Source organism: Hippopotamus amphibius, chromosome 6, assembly GCF_030028045.1.
Source record: "Hippopotamus amphibius kiboko isolate mHipAmp2 chromosome 6, mHipAmp2.hap2, whole genome shotgun sequence".
NCBI classification, from domain to species: Eukaryota; Metazoa; Chordata; class Mammalia; order Artiodactyla; family Hippopotamidae; genus Hippopotamus; species Hippopotamus amphibius.
This window is the reverse complement of record NC_080191.1, coordinates 128,755,898-128,778,892: the sequence shown is the minus strand read 5'-3', so window position 1 is coordinate 128,778,892 and position 22,995 is coordinate 128,755,898. Positions and strand designations below refer to the sequence as shown.

Sequence of the window (22,995 nt, the reverse complement as noted above, 5' to 3'; positions counted from 1 at the left end):
AACTGACTTTCAGCTTTTCAGTTCCGTGCTTCAGCGCCCCGCCTCCATTCCCCATTGGGTTTTTCTTAACAAGATCATCTTGGTTCTTCTATTTTTATTTCTCCCAGTTTGTTTTTGATTATTTTTTTAAAGACCACTGATGGCTCCTACAATACAAAACTCAACAGTTAAACTTAATTTTGCCTCCTTTATGGAGGCTCCCTTTTTTTTTTTTTTTAATTTTATTTTGAATCGTACTCATTTTAAAGGCCTTCTTGGGAAAACATCCAAGTTTTCACTCGAAGCAATGAATGAGCTTCCCATGGCAATAACTTCCAGTCTGGGATGATGAAATCTGAAGAAAAATTTTAGCAGTGGCAGTATTCAGATATGAGGAAACAGAAGCAAAGGAAAAGATGAATACAACTCCAGTGCAAGAGATTGCACTGATTTAGCATTAAGCCTAATGATACTAATAGTGCTTTCCTACAGTAAGAATTCAAAGGAAGCCATTGTTATTCAAAAATAAGATGTGTTTAAAAGGAACAATCTCGCTCCTTTTCACATGGCTCTGGAAGGGTCTATAGTGTGAAGGGTTGACATTGCCCTTTGGTTTGGGAGAGACAACCTAGTTACAAGGTTTAGAACAAAGGACTGGCATTCAGCTTCCGCTGTCAAAGTTTGTTGTCTTTGATAAATACAGAAAGATCTCTGATTCAGTTCATAAAACAGAGTTGCGGCACCAAGTGAAATGCTCATCTTTAACAGAAAAAATGTAATACATTCTCAAAAAAGATAGAGTTTATGGAGTGGCACAGGGTCTACAAGGCACCAGAAGTGACTTGTGTTGTGGTCTGGAAGGAGGTCAACAAAGCTAGAGGTCCCACCATCTTTTTTTTCTTTTTGGTCACACCACTTGGCATGTGGGATCTCAGTTCTCTGACCAGGGATTGAACCTGTGCCCCCTGCAGTGGAAGCACAGAGTCTTAACCACTGGATGGCCATGAAAGCCCCTCATCCATCTTTCTAAGGATGTATTGGAAACTCTGGGCAGAAGCTGATGTCACACTAGTTTCTCTGAGACTAAGTCTTAGTAACAAACCTTGAAGTTGTATATGACCAAAAGTCTAATCGTGTCTTATTCCTCAGAAACCTTTATGCCTCAGCATCTGGGTTTCTCCATAATCTGGCACTTCCTACACATTTTCTGCTACCCTGTTCTCCAGCTACACAGTTGTTACCTTGCATGGTAGAACAGAAGCTTCTTGAGGGTTTATGTATTACCTATGTGGATCTCACCGTGTCTTACCCTTCGTAAGAGCTCAGTAACGTCATGTTTATGAGATTGGTTTCAAGGGCCCTGTCTTTGGCTGAGGGCAGGCGGAGGCGTCCTCGTTACGTCAATTACATGAGCTGGGAGAATGTGGGAAGGCTGGCGGGCAGGAGAGTAGGGTGCCGTTTTGGGAGAGGAGCTCGCACGGTGATATCCCCGTGCTTGGACGGCAGTGAGCACTGCGGGCTGGAGGACATAGGCTCCTTGGGCCGTGAGGAGGTGCGCTGGGGCTTGTCCATCCCTGGTAAGAGAGAAAACCTTAAGAAGGTGTTTGAATGTAGGGGCAACTGCTCAGCTAAGTCACGGACTTACGTTCAGAGAGTACCCTGCGAAATCCCCAGTGTGGCCCACCTTAGGTGGAGGGTAAGAGAGCGAGCTTGACCTTGGCTGAGAACAAACAATGTGTCAACCTCTTGTCAGCAGATCCTAAGGGAAGAAGAGCCAGCATCTTTTAACTGTTGTGTTGTTACTGGGGATGATGAGAGTGATGCCTAACAATTAAAGAGAGAATTGTTTTCCTTCTTTTAGTCACATAGAAAAAATCACCACATGGCAAGACCCTAGGAAGGCGATGAATCAGCCCCTGAATCACATGAACCTCCACCCAGCCGCCACTTCCACACCAGCGTCCCAGAGGTCCATGGCCGTGTCTCAGCCGAATCTCGGTAAGCTTTGACTCGGAGCTGGCTAAACAAACATTCAGCCAAGGGCTTCTGGAGCTCAGAAACAGCTCTGGTGGCCTCCGTGCCTACTCGCGTGCCCAGATTGTATCTTTTCTTCCCTCTTGTCTGCATACCCTTTCACTGCCTTTGCCTTCTTTTCTTGGCCTCTTGGCTACATTGTTCACGACACTGCTACCCGGGTTTACACTACAGCTCTAGCATCCCCTCTAGTTACCTTTATTGAAGTTCTTTGAAAAAAATCACTTAGGCCTCCTGTCCCTATCCAGACCAAGGCAAGTGTGGCACTAAGCCTCCTTCTGTGAATTTGGTCCCCGAAGACTGCAAAAGAGTGCAATTCTGGCCTCACATCTCTTTGCTTCCTTCCTTCCTTTCTTCTTCCCCATAATGTGTGACTGACACCAGACTAGGTATTTTCTTGCCTTATCTCATTCAATCCTCACAACAACCCTACAAGAAGTGACAGGTCCCCCATTTTATAGATGCAGAAACTTTCCCAAAGTCCCAGCTTGTGGGCTAGCAGAGCTGGAGTTGGAATTGAGGTTGGTCTGATTTTAGAATGCATTCAATCCTTACATAATCTGTGGGTGGCTTCTCCCCACACCTGCCCTGAGATAGGACGGCTCCCATTTCAATTCATTTTGAATAAGTGTGATTTCAAACTTGAGAATAGTTTCTGCTAATTGCCTTTACTTCCAAAGAACTACAATCCTGCCCACTAGAGAGAATCAGATGTGAATGAACACACTCTTGCAACAGAACCCATCAGTTTTTATTGTTAGCCATTATCCCCTGCCCCCAAAGGCTAAAAATAAGAGGGCCAATTTTAAAGTTTTTTAAAAGATGGTGCCGTTTTCAGGTAACATTTCCATTTATGATCAAATATCCAGATACTGCTTTCTACACAGAATGGAATTTTAGAGGGTGAGAAGAATCTCCTATTGGATTTTCAGGAATGAACAGGGTAAAAATGGAAGCAGTTTTCCTAGACACCCTTCCTTTGTAACTGTGGCTTAGCCATAGTGAGTATGGACTCAAGGAGACATGAATCAGTATATTCAAGTAAATATATTGTCCCTTCTTCCAGGAAGTCTTGATCTACCATTTTAAAGCTTGCAGTTGTAAAATATATACAAAAAGCAAACGACTTGGAACAAGCTCTGTTGTGTTTTGTATCTAAAGGGCAGATCAGGGAAAATGGTGCCAATGCTTCTACGAGCAGTGGTAAACCAAAGCTTCCCATGAGTCATTTGTCCCTAGTATATAAGAGCTCAAGTAGAAAGCAGATGTGAGTGTAGCAAAGAAACCACAAATTAGGTAGCATTAGACGAGTTTCAGAGTTTCTTTAACCATTTAATTTTTATTAAAAGTTCTAAGAGCTGATTATTAATGTATTAATGTTAACTTTATGGTCAATTATAATTGGAAAAGATGTTTTGTGGACCTGGTTAAAAAAAGTCAAACACTTTTTTTCAAAAGGGTGTTCAAAAAGTAAGTCTTCCTCTGATCCCCATGCCTCAGTCCTTTGTATGTCACCTGGGGTCCATCAGTGTTTCCAGTTGTGTATGTTTCTTCACGTGAAAGCTAGCACATTATACCCACTGTTCTGCACCTTGCTTTTTCCACTTCAGCACCCATACACATAAAGTTGCCTCATTTTAAAAAAAAATTGCCCAATAGTCCAACATGTCGATATGCTATAATTATTTAACTAGCCTCCATCTGATGGGTATCTGGGTTTAGTGTGTTGTTAGTGCACCCAGTATTGGACTGAATATCCTTGTTTGTGCTCTTTTATGTGCTTTCCTTAGATTTTTAAAATTGTGCAGCAAGTAGGCTGTGGACTAAATTAGAAGGACCTTGAATGCTACACACTTAATGCTAAAGGCACATGTGGGTCTGCCCTCTCCCCACCCCCCCCCCCCCACACTAAAAGCCCAATTGCTGGTAAAGTTTATCTAAAGAAATTGTAATCTGAATGTCTGAAGTAAGTTTACCTGTGGCTGAATAAAATACCTTTTTCCAAATTTCTAATAAATTGGGGCAGTAAATTTCTCAAGACACACATTCTGGGGTTTTTCCAATAATATTTGAGTATTTGCCCATTGCAAAATGTGTTGCTAGCCACTCGAGAATCACAGATGTGTCCCAAGGATGGAAATATAACGAGGAATGCAAAGTAAGCTCCAAACACTGGGGCTGATTTAGAGAGTCACAATATGGTCCTAATAATAAATGATTTACTCAGAATATTTTATTTTAAGCTATAGTTCTGCCTGTTGTTTTTATCAATCTTTAAAAATAGAGCAGAGCCTTCTTTTTTTGTGTGATTTAGTATGTGGTATTTTATTTTTGTTATTTTAGAAATAATTGGTGTACATCTGTGTTCACATATATTGTACCTATGTCATATATTAGCATATATATAGACATATATGTAAAGTCAATATTTTGAATATGATTCAAAATTTCTATGTCAGTTTTACATCAACTGCATTTTTTTCTTTTTACCTTTTAACCAGAAAATATACTTCTCCTCTTCCTACTTCTTAAATTTAGAATTTTTGTCCTTTCAGTGGCATACATCTGACAAATAAGTGAACTTAAGTGCTATGTTCCCTTCACTGATAAGTATTTATATACATGTGAAAATGATGTCAAAATACAATGAACAGGGCTTCCTAGGTGGCGCAGTGGTTGGGAATCCGCCTGCCAATGCAGAGGACGTGAGTCCGATCCCTGCTCCAGGAAGATCCCACATGCCACGGAGCAACTAAGCCCGTGTGTCAAAAAAGAAAAAAAAAAAAAAATACAATGAACATTACTGTCAGGTCATAGGATTAGCACCTTTAATAAGCTAACTTTATGTATTTCTGGAGCTATGATATAATCAGTGATGTAGCACTGATACAAAATACATTCAGCAATAAATCATATTTCGATTTCGTGTTTTTCTGTGGGTTAGAGACATGGACTTGGGAGTCAGACTGTTAGAATTTAATCTCAGTTCTGCCTATTGGTGACTCTGTTAAGTTACTTAATTGTGCCTCAGTTTCTCTATATGCAAAACGAGGAATATATTTATAGTGTGAGGAGTTTATGTGAGTTGATAAGTAAAGTGCATGGGTCTATGCCTGACGTGTAATGAAATGTTATCATCATTGTTCTTTTTGGAAAGAAAAGTTTTGTTTTATGTTTTATTTAATTATAGAATGCTAGATTTGAAGGCAATTTCATTGTACATCTTAAAAGCTCTCAAAAGAAAGATTTATTTTAGGCTGGGTAGTGTGCAAATTGCTTTAAATTAGGAACACTGTATTTTTTTACTTTCAGTGAGGATAGTGCCCCCTGGTGGAAATGTTTCAGGTGTCCCACCCCCCTGCCAAAGAAACTTCTTGTCAGTGAATATCTTATTTTTTCAGTAGATCTATTCCTGAAACGTGGGTTGTAAGGCAAGCCATATTTTAATTGGGAGAGAAGAGGTCCATCATTTAAAGGCATCTTGGAGTGAGTGACTTTGTAAGCATACTTTTGTCAGGCTGCCTCAGAATCCAGTGAAAAGGCATTTGTCTCTCGCTAGGATGGCAATTTGTTGTGTATCTAAACTTACTCTCTTTTCAAGTGCCGAACTAAAACGAAATAGACCCTCAAGGGGTTATTTCAAATAGCCCTCTCCAAATCGGTCTAATTTTTAGCTGAAATTTTTGTTTTTGTATTTACCAAATCAGGTTGCCTGTTGGGTTTTATCCAATCTGATTCTGTCTGAGCCTTTGTGTCTGAGTCCCCAGAGATACCCAGTGAGTCGAAGAAGAAAGGAAGGTCTTAGAGAACTTTAGGTAATGAAGAGGAGAGATTACCACTGGGTGGAAGCCATGTCACTTGGGGGCCGACAACTTGTTTGGAATCCTCACTTTTATGTAACACAGTGAAGGGGGAAAATTACTATCCATGTGAAAGTTGATTTTTTTCGTGACACAAACCAGGTAGGATCTCATGTCTTTCAAGTGGGTTGTTCGTATGATTAATTACTATTAATAGCCACTAAATTTTATTGAGGAAGGGGAAAAAATGAAACAAACAAAAAAAAGGACTCTACACGGGCCATATTATAATATATAAAACAATGGGTTTGGGGAAAATGGAACCTGCTAAGGAAATCAGTTCAGTTGTTAGAGTGGTGATGGGGGTGGGATGGAGGGCAGGGACCTTTTTTGTATCGTGGTTAATGGGAAGACTTGGAGTCAGAACTGAGTTTCTCTTGGGTTAGACATTTACTAATTTCGTTTGTTATTTAACCTGGGTCTCATTTTCCTTATTTGTAATATGGTGATAATGATGGTGTCTTCCCCATAAAAGTTTTGACTGTTTAGGTGATCCATGCCTTGGTGCCTGGCGACCCCCCCCCCACCCCCCCAAGAAATGTATTGTTATAACTATTATTATGAGCTGGTAGCCTGGTTTTTCCTCACTTTTCTGGGCCCTGTGTAGTCAGAGGAAGAGCCTGTGGTGTGTGTAATAGAAAGCCGTCCTCCTGCTCCTCCTTCAAGAAAACGCGAGCTCAGTTCCTGCAGCTTTGATCTTTTGGACACTTTTGCTTACACGTTACGAATATAATCTTTAATCTCAGCCAGCAATTGTGAGAAGATGAAGAGGCACACACACGCCCAAGCCCCGGTCCTTCATGAGCAGAGGGAGCTGGCGAAGAGCAGGTCCACTGAGAGCTCTAGGTTCACTTCGAGCTCCACGTGAAGAACCTTCTCCCTCTGCAAGTGTGACGGTGTCAAGGTTTCCCCATTTCTCAGCACACAAGGACTGCAATCATGCAGTAGCTGAAAATGTCCCCATATTGTCTAATGTTTTGACTGAGAGAAAGTAACAGGCAATTTTGACTTTTTGGTGATAATCCTAGTGATTGTCAGCCATGGTGAGCTGGGCTCCTGTCACACGTTAACGGACCTCTTTGTCGGAATGAGGCCCCGACCCGGGGTGCCAGCATCCTTCCAGACAGGACAGGAAAAATAAAGACTGGATAACAACTTCACCAGACTGCCGGCCCTAGCCAGTTCAGAAACTTCTGGTAAAGTGCAGCCAGAGTGTATTTTTAATGCTATAGGAATTTTTAAAAGATCACACACTCACACACACACTCCCTCTTTGAAGATGTGCCATCCACCAGGCCAGAGTCTGTCCTCCAGGTCTCTCTTGATCTGTATTTCAAATTATAAACACATGTGTGGTTTTCTTGCTTTCTTTTTTCCCCTTCTTGCAGGGTATGCTTTTCAAGACAAGATGGAAAATTTTGTCTCTGCTCAGTTTGCAAAGTTGGCTCATTTGTCCCTCTAGGAGGTGTACAAAGGGACTTAAAGACATTTTATCAAAAGCAAATAAAATAGCTAAGGGACACCGCAGCCGAGTGTTGCTGAAAGCATCTAGAGAGGTATCCTGAAAGTTTGCTGAAAGTTAGATTTATATGTAGGCCTGTCTTATTTTTGGCTTTTTCCAGTAGTTTTTTTCTAATCAAATTTATGGAGTGAGTTTATGGCAGACACATCTGGCTACTGTGATTTTTCCAGCTCTGATGTTCTCACTCCTTTTTGAACTTTGTGGTTTCTGCAGTATAAATTAGCCGAACACGCACAAGCACATACACACATAAACCCAAAGACAAACTGAAAAACCTCCCCACTTATGCGGGAGGGCGGGGCTGTTGGGGCATTAGTAAGATTGCTGTGGTGGAAAGTGGGTGTTTATGGAAGGGAACGAAGACTGGTGGGCCCAGGGGAATAACTTTTTTCTTTTTTCTTTTTTCTTGATTAAAAAAAAAGAACAGTTTTCTAAACAATGAAAATCAATATTATTTTCTTAGATTTGGAGGAATCCATCAATTGTCAGAATTTACACTGTTTAATCAACATTATTGAAGAGTGCTCTTTAGAGTTTCCTAAAGGAGATTCATTACAGTTCCTTCCTTTTTAGGCTTTTAAAGATTATATGAAATGGGGGCTGAAAACAAATAATGAGGTCAACTGATTCAATTTTTGTGCGGTAAAGTGGGACATAATGGTATATAAAGAAATGAACCTTGTGTTTTCTTGAATCTCTCATCTATATCAGTATTTGTTCATCTGCATGCATTAAGATTACATGATGAAGACTTGTAGATTTTTATTACGCAAAATTTAGAAATTTAGGTAGAAAATCTCCTCTTTGATAAGATGTCTCAAGAGCCGTGAAAAATGTTTGATGCCACAATTTTCCTAAGAAAATATTCTCCAGGATAAAATTCCAAGTAGTTGCTAGATAAACACTTTGGAAAACTGTACACAAAGATGCATCATTTATAGTATAGCGCCCCCCATTAAATGCCCGCAACATGAAAGTAAATATATTTGTAACTGATAGTAGTTCTAGGACTATGTGGCACATGGAAAGCTTTATTATATCAATCTAATTTGATAAAGCAGGCAAAATTGTTTATACTATGATTACAATTTTGTTTTTTGTTTTGTTTTGTTTTGTTTTGGCACACGGGCTTAGTTGCTCCGTGGCATGTGGGATCTTCCTGGAGCTGGGATCGAACCCGTGACCTCTGCATTGGCAGGCGGATTCTTAACCACTGTGCCACCTAGGAAGCCCCATAATTTTGTTTTTTTTAAAAAGACTTTGTTTAGATTTTCTTTTCCCATAAGATGTTGCTCTCTACCTGTGTGTTTCTAGCCCAAGGCCAAGTACATTATGCATCACAGGTGCGCCACGTTGTAGAATAAATGTATTGAGTAAATCAATTATGTATTTCTAGGTGTTCATAGTGATTATAGTAAGGCTTTTGTATTGGGGGTGGTCCCCTTATTTTTCTCTGTAATATAGTGATATTAGTTTTATCATAGCCAAAAGAAAAAAAAAGGAGAACTTTTTTATGTTGGGAGAGGAGGATGGAGTGTAGGGAAGAAGGCTCTCGGCCCTGTGTGCAGTGTAGACAAAACCATGAATCATCAAGCTTCACAGCTGACTGGATGTGCCTGTGGCAAACAAGTCATTCCCTAGTCTCTTGAGTTCGATGTTTCTTCAAGTAGGCGTCCAGGTCTAGCACCAGTCAGATTCCATGGGGCATTTGTTAGACATGCATCTTCAGAGTCCGTTAGTAGCCTGGTTACTCCCCAAAGAACAGTCATGGGCAGCAGCTGGGAGGAACACTGCCTGGACCCCACCCCTGGGAAATCCTTTCTCAGACCATGTAGGGTGGGGTCTGGGAATGGGCGCTGTTTTCAAGTGCTCAGATGCTCTGGTCATTAGCCAAGTGCAGGAACAGCCACAGAACTGCATGCACAGAGATTGGAGACTGCCATCATAACAACTGGCAAAAACCCACTCAGAAATCCAGTCTTTAACTTGAATTACCTGAAAAGAACACCGAGTGTGTTCACCAACTTCTTTTTTTTTCAATTGAGGTACAATAAAAAGTTTCAGGTGTACAACACAGTGGTTAACAATTTTTAAAGATTATACTCCATTTATAGTTATTTTAAAATATTGGCTCTATTCCCTGTGTTGTCCAATACATCTTTGTTGCTTATTTATTGTATACATAGTAGTTTGTACCTCTTAATCCCCTACCCCTATCTTGCCCCTATCCACTTGCCTCTCCCCACTGTTTTTTCTCTGTATCTGTGAGTCTGTTTCTGTTTTGTTGTATACATTTGTTTGTTTTATTTTGTAGATTCCACGTATAAGTAACATACAATATTTATCTTTCTCTGTCTGACATTTTACCAACTGCGATTTTTGCCTGAAATAGACATTTATGGTGACATTGGCATTTGCTGCTCTGGCACTTGGTGTCAGTGCATACGTGAGCTTTAGGTACATGAATGCTGAAGCCACTTTCCAGAGAGTTCTGACCCTGGTCATACCAAGCAGACTTCAAAAGCTAGGGGAGACGTTGCAGTTTAGCATCCAGATTATTGAAGTGTATTGTCTAAATTCACAGGGTCAGTGTATAAGCCCGTCTTGAACTTTGCTAGCTGAGAGCCGACCAAAGAGTCAGGCCTCTGCAGGCTTAAAGCCCTGAAAAATTCCAGAGGGGCATGCCATACCCCAAAGAAGCACAGAGCCTCTTAGGAAAGAGGTAAAGGCCAGGTTAAGCTTTTCCTTAGTCCCTTCTTTGTGGGCACGACCTTCATTTACTTATTTTTAATGGAATCTAATCTCATCACCAAACTGCGGGCCTCTCTTGAGAGTTTTAAAAATAATTGGGACAGTTTTAGTACTATCTGCTGGCTGACTTCCAGTAGTTGGCCCCCAGGAGCTTCCTTCTGTGCAGAATGTCACCCAGTTACAGTTTTAGGCAGAGGGATTCTGGGATGGTTTGTCATTTGGCCACTTGTCCCAAATTGATGAGTGTCGAGTGACATTTGGACGCTTTTCTTTGATCTCCTCTGTGGGGCTCCTGGTGGTGGTGTCCCTGCCTGTGTGTCATCATCACCTCCCCTACCCCATATCAACTGCGAGATTGATTTCTCCTTCCTTTCTGGAAGTCTAAATTTATTCCTGGGGTGTTTTGCAGTTGCTGGTGGTCAGGAACAGCTGTTCTGCCATGCTTGACTCTGGGTAATTCTCTGTGATGAAGTCAGCAAAATAATACCATAAGAGAAGCCCAGAAAACAAAAGCCTTCATGGTCTTTTCTCATTAAGTGTGCTGAAGAGAGGAAGATCACCCTGTCTCCCTGGTTTAAAAAAAAAACAAAAAAAAAAGGCAGGAAAAAATAAGATCCTAAAACATATTTGAGGCAGCAAGATTCAAGAAAGCTATTTTCTCCCATATTATATAATTACTACTTGGTCACTGTAGACAATGCTGATCACCAAAAAAAAAGAGAAAAAAAAAAACACTGTAATCTGACCATTCAAAAATCACACTAACAGTGTCTCCTATTTGTCTTTTTTCAGTACAAATGTAAATAAAAGAGGTTGGAGAATCCTCTAGGTTCTTTTTTGTAGCCTACTTTTTTCACATAATGCATCATGAGCAGCTTTCTGTTTCAGTAGATATTTTTTGATTAGCTATTTTATTAGCGAAATATTCAAACAGTTCTAAAGAGTTTTCAAGAGAAGTAAGTCTCCTTCACACCAGGACCCCCAGCCCTTCTCTCCTCCCCAGGGAAACCACTAACACCAGCTTCCTCAGTGCAGTCTTCCCTCATCCCCTGGTTGCCACAGGTGATTGGTTCCAGGAGCCACGCAGATACCAAAATGCGAGGATGCCCAAGTGCCTTGTATAAAATGGTACAGTGCAATCCTCCGTCCATACCCGAGATTCTGCACCTGCAGATTCAATTTCTCTCCACAGTTGGTTGCATCCGTGGATGCAGGACCCGTAGATACAGAGGGCTGTCTGTATTCCAGAAATACTCTATATACATATGCTGTGCTTGATGTATATGCCTTTTAAAAACTTAACATATCTCAGACAGCTTCCTAAATTAGCGCTTAGAGATGTATTTATTCTTTTTTAGCACTGAATAATATTCCACTCTACTGATGAACCATGCTTATTCAACCAGTCCCCTATGCTGGATATTTAGGTTCTTTGCTGACTGTTTGTGGTTATTAAACAATGCCACAGTATGCACCCCTGTGTGTAAAGCCTTGTGCCATGTGCTGTTTATGTATAGGATAATTTTGCAGAGGTGGAATTGCTGGGTCAAAAGTTATATGCATTTTCGCTCCAAAAAGGTTATACCAACTTACACTCCTACCAACAATGTATTAAAGTGTTTCTTTCCCCCTACTTGAGCCAGTAATGTCCATTATCAAACTTTTTAGTTTTTAGAGTCTGATAGTTACAAACTAGATTCTCATTGTTTCATTTATATATGTTTAAGTTATGAACGGGACTTGGGCATATTTCTTTCTGTACACCATTACTGCCATTGTGTGACTCTACCATAATTTATTTAACCAGTTCTTTTATTGAGAGACATATAGATTGATTCTATTTTAATTATTATAAATGATATTGCAGTAAATATTCTTGTACATAAGTTTTTGTGTTTTCCTTAATTTCTTCATTTTTTTGAGTTTCTTTGGACTGTTAAATTTGTTAGGAAGGTATGAGAATTCCTTTAAAAAAATACAACTTTTTAAAAACAAGATTTATTTATTTATTTATTTTGAAGATTTACTTTATTTTTGACTGCATTGGGTCTTCGTTGCTATGCACGGGCTTTCTCTAGTTGTGGCGAGTGGGGGCTACTCTTTGTTATGGTGTGTGGGCTCCTCATTGTGGTGGCCTCTCTTGTTGTGGAGCACGGGCTCTAGGCTCTCAGGCTTCAATAGTTGCATGGGCTCAGTAGTTGTGGCTCGCTGGCTCTAGAGTGCAGGCTCAGTAGTTGTGGCGCACGGGCTTAGTTGCTCTGTGGCATGTGGGATCTTCCCGGCCCAGGGATCAAACCCACATCCCCTACATTGGCAGGCGGGTTCTTAACCACTGTGCCACCAGGGATGCCTCAAAAATACAATTTTGACATGGTTTGCTTTTATCAAACTAAACAAGTTATTGTCTGCAGGTCCAATGTGTGAGTGGGGAGGATTTGTTGGGGTGCTACTTTCTTTCACAAAAAGGTGATTTAAGGTTGCTACAAAAAGTGTATTTTTAGCCAGGCACCTAGCTTTCCCACTAGCTCTGGTTTTCAGCTTGCATATCTATATGTTTTTGACTAAACCATAAATGGAAGTTTCATTTGAAGTTTGCTTCCCAGTACATGTCATGCATTTCATTCCATATTATTTTCGTCCTTTTCCTTTCCAGTATTATATTTCTCAGACACCAGTGAGGAGTGAGTTGTGAGTTTTCAATTTTGCCAAGAGTTAAATATTTGCAGAGATGGAAAAAAAAAATAAAGTTAAAAAAGAAAATCAATGTGGCTGATTTAGTCCTGGCTCACAAGACTCTCATATAGCTGCCTCAAAGCTTAAACTTTAAATATCAAGAAACATATTCTTATCAATTGCCATAATGCCTGAATTAATTAGGATGGAGCTATCATTTCTCCCCAAATGGAATTGGATCATCCCATCCTAGCAAAATGAATGCTCAGAGCAGCTGCAAATGGAAGTTCCTTCTCCAGCCTCAACTCTGCCCTTCTTAGCTTGTCCGGTTTTCCTTTTGTCTAGAAGGCCAGCACGGAACAGTTTCTTCAGCCCTGACCCTGGGAAGTGAGGACCTTTCACCTCAGGGCCTCAAGCTTTATAGTCAGCTAACTCTTGGAGACCAGGTTCTTCCCAAGAAAACTTGTAATTCTTTAGTTCAGTGTCTTGTGGTTAGGTACAGTTTTCCAGAGCTGTTTCTTCTGAAAGACCAGTTCCATAGAGCATCTTTTATTGTGTCTTTCCAGGCTATTTTTTAAAAATGAGATTTCTTTCTCCCTCTTTTTAAAAAAATTGAGGTGTAGTTGATATAAACATTATATTAGTTTCAGGTGTTACAGCATAGTGATTTGATATGTGTATATGTTGTGCAGTAATCACAATAAATCTTCTTTAAAATTTCTTAATTTTTTTTGGCCACCTCATGCAGCATGTGGAATCTTAGTTCCCCGACCAGGGATTGAACCTGTGCCCCTTGCATTAGAAGCTTGGAGTCTTAACCACTGGACTGCCAGGGAAGTACCATGACAATAAATCTAATTAACATCCATCACCACACATGTGTGTTTTGTGTGTGTGTGTGTGATGTGTCAACTGAAAAAAATTGCACAACCTAAGAGCTGAGAATTGTGTTTTATTCAGGGACATTACTGAGGACTATAGCCCAGGAGACAGGCTCTCAGATAGCCCTGAGAAACTATTCTGAAGAGGTAAGGGAGGAGACATATAGGAGTTTTTGCTTAAAAAAATATATAGTGGAACATCAAAAGATTACTGCTAAACACAAAAAACGGACATCTTAAGTTAATGATTTTAGTGCTTTTCTATGTATGGGGAGATGCAAGAGTCTGGACTCATTGAAATTACTCCTTTGATTTACATCTTAATTATCCAGGACCAGTATCCTGTTTTTCTCCAGCCTGAGTGCTCCTCAGGGCTCGGGGTTGGCTGCAGTGGCTGATGGCTTGATGCTGGGCAACACTCTGTTTACTGAAATAGCAGGCAATGATTTTTTTGTCCACACACGACAGTTGGGGTCGGCATTGGAGGTGGCAAGGCTGGTAGGAACGGTGAGTGTGAGACTCAGAATCGTGGCTCTGTCAGAATCATGTAGCACCTGTTATAATTAGGGTTCTCCCCCTCCAAACCCAGGCAGTTCTCAAAACCATTGAGCCGTAGCAGTTTCCTTGAAGAGGAATAACATCGGAGCACAATAGCCTGTATACAACACAGTTTGTCTGGACTCTGCCAGACTGCGAATTTTCACTCTCCAGGGAGTTTAGTGTGTGTTCAGGGGAAGTTTTTTCTTTGTTGTTGTAATATGTCACTTTTTATTTTGGAATAATCTAAAACTTACAGAAGAGTTTCAAATATAGTACAAGGAACTCCCACATACCATTTGCCCAGATTTGCCTTTGTTAATTGTTTATGATTTGCCTCATTTGCTTCTCTCTTTCTCTGTATGAAGATGTATTATATATATATATTTTCTGAACTCTTCAGGACTAAGTTGGAGACATTATGCACTTTTACCCCTAAATACTTCAGATTGTATTTTCTTTTCTTTTTTACATTTATTTTCATTTATTTATTTATTTATTTATTGGCTGTGTTGGGTCTTCATTGCTGCACACGGGCTTTCTCTAGTTGCGGCGAGCAGGGAGTACTCTTCATTGTGGTGTGCAGGCTCCTCATTGTGGTGGCTTCTCTTGTTGTGGAGCACAGGCTCTAGGTGCATGGGCTTCAGTAGTTGTGGCACATGGGCTCAGTAGTTGTGGCTCACGGGCTCTAGAGAGCAGGCTCAGTAGTTGTGGCACATGGGCTTAGTTGCTCCGTGGCATGTGGTATCTTCCTGGGGCAGGGCGCGAACCCGTGTCCCCTGCATTGGCAGGCAGATTCTTAACCACTGTGCCACCAGGGAAGTCCCAGATTGTATTTTCTAAAAGGACTTATTCTTACGTAAGCACAGTACAGGCAGACCTCATATTACTGCACTTCACTTTATTGTGCTTTACAGATACTGTATATATTATAATTTAACAATAAACTAACTTTTAATTAAGGCATGTACTTTTTTTAGACATAATGCCATTGTATTATATTTATGTGTGTGTATGTATATATATACATATATACAAAACAATAGACTATATATATAAAACATATAGACATATAGACTATATATATATAATATAGACATATATATATAAAACATAGACATAAATATAACTTTTATATGCACTGGGAAACCAAAAAATTTGTATGACTTGCTTTTTTGTGCTGGTCTGGAACTGAACCCTCAGTATCTCCAAGGTATGCCTTATAGTATGAAAATCAGGAAATTTAACGTTTGTATAATACTGTTGTCTAATCTATGGTCTATATTTAAAATTTCATTTGCCGCAATAATGTCCTTTATGGCCGTTTCGGTTTCTGGTCCAAGATCTATTGAAGGTCGTGCGTTGCGTTTAGTTGTCCTGCCCCCTTAATCAGTTTTTTAGCTGGTATGATTCCTCAGCCCTCGTGTTCTGGACTTTGACATGTTTGAAGAGTATAGGTCAGTTATTTTGAAGGTTGATTTTAATTTGGATTTGTCTGGTGTTTCCTCCTGATTTAGATTTAGGTTATACATTTTGGGCAGGAGTATTCATTTCCCTGCATCCTGTCAGCAGGTATGTGATGTCAGTTTGCCCTGGAAAGGGATGTGGGAGGAGGGCAGTGCTTGTTTGGATCAGCTGACTCCTCTCATGACTGTGTTCCGTAAAGACAGTGCAATAGGAGGAAAATCTTTCTCGTCCACCAGGTCTCTGTAAGATGTGGCCTCAGGTCATGTAAACTCTTTTCCTTCCTCTGGATGATGAGCAAATGCCGTATCTAGCACGCTCACTTAAGCTTCATGGAATACAATTTAATTCGTAAATAATACTATACTGGTGTAGAAACAAACTCACAGACTTAGAGAACAAACTTATGGTTACCAGGGGAGCAGGGTGGGGCGAGGGATAGATTAGGAGTTTGGGATTGACATGCACACACTGCTGTATATAAAACAGATAACCAACAAAGATCTGCTTGTAGCACAGGGAACCCTACTCCGTATTATGTAACAACCTAAATGGGAAAAGAATTTGAAAAAGGATGATACGTACATATATAACTGAATCACTTTGCTGTACACCTGAAACTAACACAACATTGTTAATCAACTATACTCCAATAAAAAATAAAAATTAAAAGAAAATACTATATTGGTATAGCTGTATATACAGAGAGAGAGTTTTAAAATGAAACTATGATGCTTCCATCCATTGATTCTACTCTTGCCTCTTCCAAAACACTTAATTCCAAAGTATACATATAGGGACTTCCCTGGCCATCCAGTGGTTAAGACTCTGCTCTTCCAGTGCAAGAGGCGCACGTTCGATCCCTGGTGGGGGAACTAAGATCCCACATGCCGCGTGGCACAGCCAAAAAATAAAAAAGTACACATATAAATAATTGACTTAAGTTGGGGTAGAAGACTGCGGCTGAGAAAATAATAAAGCCAAGGAGAAAAATGAGTACTGCAGGCCTCGTGTGGTTGCTAGAGGTGCCTACAGATTTGATTCTGAGACTTGAGGGGCTTGTGCAGAGAGGGCGAGAGATGTTCAGTTACAGGAGTCAAAGCAGCCATGAGGGAAAGGCTTGCCTGGTGTGGAGGAGAAACCAGTGTTTTACAAGTGTCGAGGCAGAAGAGGGAGTTCTCCATGAATTCCCCATAAGTGATCTAGACACTGTGTTCTAGCAGACAGTCCTCAAAAATCTCCCAACTGTGAACAACACCAGGACTTTCAGAGAGAGGTTTTCTCTGCCCTCCCCAGACCCTGGGTGGTGGCATCATCTCAGAGCACCAGCCAGGAACGGCTGCAGACCACAGGGCTACCCTGCATACCCAGCTGCACTCAGGGATACAATTTAGAAAATCCAGAGTTGTAGCTCTTTGTTGTTGCTGTGTGTTTTGTTTTGTTTTTTGTTTTTAAGAACAGAACCCCCTTGGCATATCCTCCCAAAGGAAATTTAGAGGTGTTGGTTTTTGTTTTGCTTTGCTTGGGACCAGAATCTCCTTTTGAAAGTGCTTAAAAGCAGAGCTGCTTTGGTTTCTACCTCCCCTTACCTCTACCACAAAGCTTATTCCTTTATTCCTTAAAATGACTCTGAACCACCTTACAGGGTTGAGAGAACAGTCCACAGACACAGAAAAAATTTGTTTCTCCTCCACATCAGGTGAGTGTACCCCAAGAACTTCGCCATCTCTGGATTTCTTCACAATTTCTTATTTTAGCATAAAGTATGAAATACTCTGGCAGTTTCCCATGTAGTCAGAGCAGTGAGCCTGAAGATTTCTATTACTTTGGAATAGAGGCCAACTCCAGTGCTCACCACAGCCATGATGCCCCATAGGCCCTGGTCTCTGCCCCTCCCCCTGTGCCCCTCAGCCACGTGGGCCACCCTGTTTTGCTTAAGTACTCCAAGCCCACAGGTCAGGCACCTTCCTACCTCAGGACCTTTGCACTTACTGTCTCTAAGCCTAGAATGTCCCCCACCCTGCTTTCTGCATTTTATCCAGATGTTTTTAGATCACACATTACCTCATCAGGCACAGAAGGAATGACTCTTGGAAATAGTTCTGCATTTGTTTGTTCAAAGCCCTTATCGCTAGAATTATACTATATATTTGCTGTTTGTCTCCCCACTGGACTATAATCTCCAGGATGTTTCCGTCCTGTTCAGCAGTATCTCTCGCATCTAGAAACAGGCCCTTGCACCTGCTTGGGGCTCAGCAGATATTTGATGAGTGAATATTTAAAATGAAACGTGGAAAGAAAAAAATCTTCCATAGGCTTACCAGCCAAACACCACCACCATTAGTATTTTGATACATTTTCATTTCAAAGGTAATTAACCTTTTGGGGTCACTAGAAATCCTATAAGATCTAGGGGTACAGTCCTCAAAATACATATAAACACAAAGTCTCAAAATTTGACAACTAATTTTAGCAGATTTCTTAGTCCTGCTACCCCTGGTTAAATTCTTGTTTGTTCGGTGTTTTCCCTGAGTACTCATGGCCCCTTGCAAAGCACCTGCATCACCTTACTGTATTATTTCTGCTAATTTGATTGCTGAAGAATGGCTCTTTAATTTGCATTTCTATGATTCCTTGTGAAGCTGATAATTTTTCCATGTTTGATTAGTAAATAAATACATATTCCCTTTCATAAATCGTTCAAATCCTCTGACTTATCTGTTGGAGTGTCTGTCGTATGAGCTCTTTCAATAATAAAGATGTTTGCTAAAATGGCACGTAATAAAAAGAAAGCAGGTTAAGAACTAGCTGCCCACACTGGCAACTTCTTCCCGCTTCTTGTGGAACACAGCTGTGGATTCATTTTCTATTACTGAGCTTGGGTTGCCACACTTTGCACCTGGAGTAGTTTTATAATAATTCAGGAAAGCTAACCAATAAAAAGCTACAATAAACTCTCTCCTGACTAATGAAAATAAATGTATGAATCAGAGTTTCCATTTCCTGCTGGGATAAAAGAATACCTATTGTCTGAAGATAATAAAACAAGAAACGTTTTGGTTTTGTTGCTGTTACCAGGCCATGGAATGAAATTCAAAGACACAAAGATAACTTTGTGAAGCGGCACAGTGAAGCACCCAATTTCCTCTTTTTTCCGAGTTAGGTCATTATTTGCCTAAATTCAGTGCCTTCATAGATGTGCTTCCTGCCTGGCCACTTTTGATAAATCTTGAGGTATCCCAGAAATCAGATGGAATCTGGGTAGCACATTCTGGTGCTGCTTTAGGTGGAAGAAATATGGTGTATTTATAGCAGAAGGACCCAGAAGGAATGAACATGCCAGAAAGATGTGCTTTTTTTTCTTTTTTTCCCTCTAGCTTGTTCTGGAACTATTAAAATGATGAAAACTGATGTTGAAATCCTTTAAATGCCAATAAAATATACATTGTAGATGATGCTTTTGCTAGGAAGACGTAAAAACCCATGTTATAGGCATTTCCATCTTTACACCTAAGAGGGCAGAGTTGCCTGGGTGCTTGCACCCTGGTTTGTTGTCTAGATTACTGTTTGGATGGGCAGACAGGATAGCAAGTAGAAAAATAATTTGCTCGTGCTAAAAATTCAGGGTTTCCTGTGAAGTAAATGCAGTGTGGGTTATAAGTCTAAAACCAGACAAGCTGGGGGGCACCTGGAAAACCTAACATTCACCTGTTCAGTTTTGGGGGCACTGGAGGTGATTTTAAGGTTTGAAGCCGAGAAAGTGTGGCTGAATGCACGTGGTTCCCAGAACTCGGTGCCTTATCAACTGAGCCAGCTGAGAAATTTCCTTATAGTTATTCTCACCCAGAATTGGAATAAAGGGCTCAGTGTGAAGTTGGGATAGTGCAACTTCTTGGTTTAATACTTTACAGATTTTTGGAACTGAATGCACCCTGAAGTGAAAAGCTGCTTTTTTTTTTTTTTTTTTTTTTTTTTTTTGCTGACCTTGTTGGACGGCTAATACTGTTTCTGGGAAATAAGAGAAACAAGCGACTCATTGTTGGCAGGAGCTGAGAGAGACGCAAGAAGGGCGAGAGACGTGTCTGCAGTCCTTTTCCCCCTTCATTGTATCGTGACTGAGTCCAGGCTGGATTGAGGCTGGGTTTTTCTTTTCTACCTCCGTAGACATGTGTTTTCCATCAGACAGGGCTGTGTGACACCTGACATTGGCCAGTTCACATGAGTTAAGCCTTGTACGGCCCATAAACAGAGAGGAAAAGACCTGCAGCTGCACCCAGACACTCTTGATGTTGGAATATTTTTGAAGCTTGGTGTGGCTGGATCCACACATATGTCAGATACGATTTACACCTGTATGTTTTGGCATCTATCTGTTGCATATCACTAGTTCCCCGAAGCCACTGTGGCCAGAAGGGCTAGTAGTGTCTGATGGCAGCATAATTCAGGAAGGTTAAACCTTCCTGAATTATGAAATGTAACTCTTCAAAGTTATCTGCTTTTGCCTTTTTTAAGGACTGAAGAAGAAAGCCCTATACCATTTTCTGTAAAACCAGGTCACATAAACGGTGTCATCATAACATGTGATCCGCGTTAATTTCATTTTATAAGTAAATACGTTAATTAAATTAGTCTGCGTTAGACCTTTCATGAACTAGGGGAAGGAAACTCCTCTTGATCCTTGTCACCAAATTTAACTCAGTAAGTATTTTTTGATTGCAGGACAGGGCAGTGACTGGTGGTCAATGCAGCTGACGCCAGCCATGCATTCCAACATATTTCCTGGGCTTCCTAGGTTTGTCACAGTCTATGCCTGTGATTTGTGCTGAGTCACTTAACCTTCCAAGTTTCTTCATTTCAAAAATGAGTGAATTGGCTTAAATCATTGGTTTTAAATGGTGTCCCAAGGCCACATGCCAGGGTTTCAGGGGCATGTGAGCAGAAGCTAAGCTTAGTTAGTATTCGGTCTCCAAGAGCTGTGTCTGTTCGACATATTTTAAAACTTTAATATTTTGACACAAGAGTTGGGAAACGCCTGTAGGGAAAGCAGAGTGAGAGCCAGACCAAGAGAACTGAGAGAAGAGTCAAAAGAGCTGCCATCTAAGCGTGCACTGGCTCTAGCACAGGCCCCAGGCGTGCTATGAATGAACCCCTGCACATGTGGGGTGTCTCTGCTTCCTGCCACATATCAGGCTCGGGAGAGAGATCCTCCTGCTAAGAAAAGAGCTGAGAACCCTGCTCAAAATGGACTCAACCCCTTCCAGCCTGAACTTTTATGGGGATGCTTCAAAGGAGGGTAAATACACGGCCCCCGCTGTGATGAGTATAGTGGGGTGTGTAGACCACTAATGATAAAACAGAGCGAAATGCAGTGGGTCCTGAACAGGAACTGTGTTCTAGAAGTAAAGAGAAAGCAGCAACAAAGATCTAGTATTCATTATTCACTTATGAGGTTATGGGAGTAATGATTAAAATGCATCCTCAAGAGAAAGGGTTGTATCTGTGTGTGTGGTGGGGAGGGATTTTCAGTTTGTTCTGATTTTTCTTCTTTATTATGTTTCTTTTAAATTAGAAAAAAGTCTATGCTGATCATCTTCTTAAAAATGAAGTGATATCTTACACCAATTTCGGACCCATAAACCCTGAAGTTTAGTTCAGGGAGAATGTATTTAGTGCCTACTGTGTGCATCAGCAGGTCAGGTTTGAAATGCACTAAATTATTTTTGTTCTATGCTTATAGGGAAGATCTGTATCATTGCGGTTGGTTCCACGGGGCAGGGGGAGACTTGGCTCCTTCCTAGGTCTTTTTTTATAAAGAGCACACATCCAGCCCTTAGGAAGGTGAGAGTTCAAGTCACAGGAAGAGAACAGTTCAGTGTTTCTTAAAAGAGCTTCTGTTCTATGCATATGGCTCAACCCAGAATCCAACAGGAAAGATTTCCTGACTTTCAGGCCTAACCAAGTACATGTTTACGAGTGATGCAATGCAATGTCATAAATAGTGCTTGATTTCCTTAAAAAGTTACAGAGTAAGTGCAGGAGTCATATTCCTTCTCTGATTACCAAATCCTATGGATACAAAATGACAGCCAGCTAGTTGTAACCATGGAGGACACACTGAGAGCTAATCTGAACAGCCTGACTGTCATTCTAAATATCAAATGGTTGTTTCATATGGGCGCTGGTTCTCTTTGTAAGGGAACAGGTTAGGGTGGAAATAGGAAACTTGGATTCTATTGCCATGAGTTAGCTCTGGGGATGTGGACAGTCACAGGCTTAGGGTGACCAACCACCCCATTTGCCTGGGACTCTCCCTGGATTTAGCCCTGAAAGTCCCATGTCCCAGGAAGCTCCTTAGTCAAACCAGGACAATTGGTCACTCCCTGTGACAGAAGTGTTTCAGCATTTGTAGAGCAGGACCAGAGAATGGAGTGATTGTTAAGCTTCCAGTTGTAGCAGTCCATGATGCAGGAGAACTTGTGTTGCTCTCTCATGGGTGTTTAGGTTTCTGGAATGTGTTTCCAATGCAATTTCTATAAACGTATTAGCCCAAACTTCAAACTGAACTGAACACCTGTTCCATCTGGGAGGAGGAAGTTTTCCCACATCCCAAATCAAGTGCATTACCCAAGGTGTGTGCAGCATTCGAATGTTACTTATTCACTTACTTTGAGCAAACTACAGCCAGGTTTTCACAACAAGTCAGCTCTTCGAAGCTCTTCCCACACTCAAGGGCTGATGTTAGAAGGGTTCTTTAGTATGCTTGATGTTGTTTTATCATAGAAGCCTGTTTAAAAAAAAAGAAAAAAGAAAAGAAACCCTGAAACTAAACTAAAAGGTTATTTTGAATATATGGCACTGAAGTTCATTTAGCAAGAGTCTGCTTACCATCTGTGAAAACTGAAATACAAGTTAAAACCATCTTTGAGATTTTCCTGTTAAATCAACATTTGCTGATGTAGAATTTCAGCAGATATTCTGGCAGTCTCTTATAACCCTCACTTTCCCTGTGTTTTGCTTTGATTTGTTTTTCTGTTACTTTGTATCTTGAACAACATTGGATAATTCTAGGCATGAGACCACGTTAACATCCACAGGCTGCGGTGTCCCCTTCTCTGGCTCCACGTCCTACACAGCTGCTTAGTTGACTTTGAAGAGCTTAGTACATAGTAGGAGCTTAATAAATATTAATTCATTTTCAATTCAATTCATAATTCAATGCTGCCAAGACATCTGCTAAGATGCAGTGGACCAGCATTTCCCAGTACGGTATCCCTCCTCAGGAGAACACTAGTCT

General features: G+C 40.8%; 1 protein-coding gene across 3 annotated transcripts in view; it reads left to right on the top strand.

Annotated features, from left to right (window-relative positions):
• WWTR1 (WW domain containing transcription regulator 1) overlaps positions 1-22,995 on the top strand; it is a 133,797-nt gene that overhangs the window by 78,660 nt on the left and 32,142 nt on the right. For all 3 annotated transcript variants that reach the window (XM_057737866.1, XM_057737867.1, XM_057737868.1), the window contains exon 3: positions 1,841-1,977. In XM_057737866.1, coding sequence (XP_057593849.1) covers positions 1,841-1,977 — 137 coding nt within the window. The remainder of the gene's footprint in view (positions 1-1,840; positions 1,978-22,995) is intronic.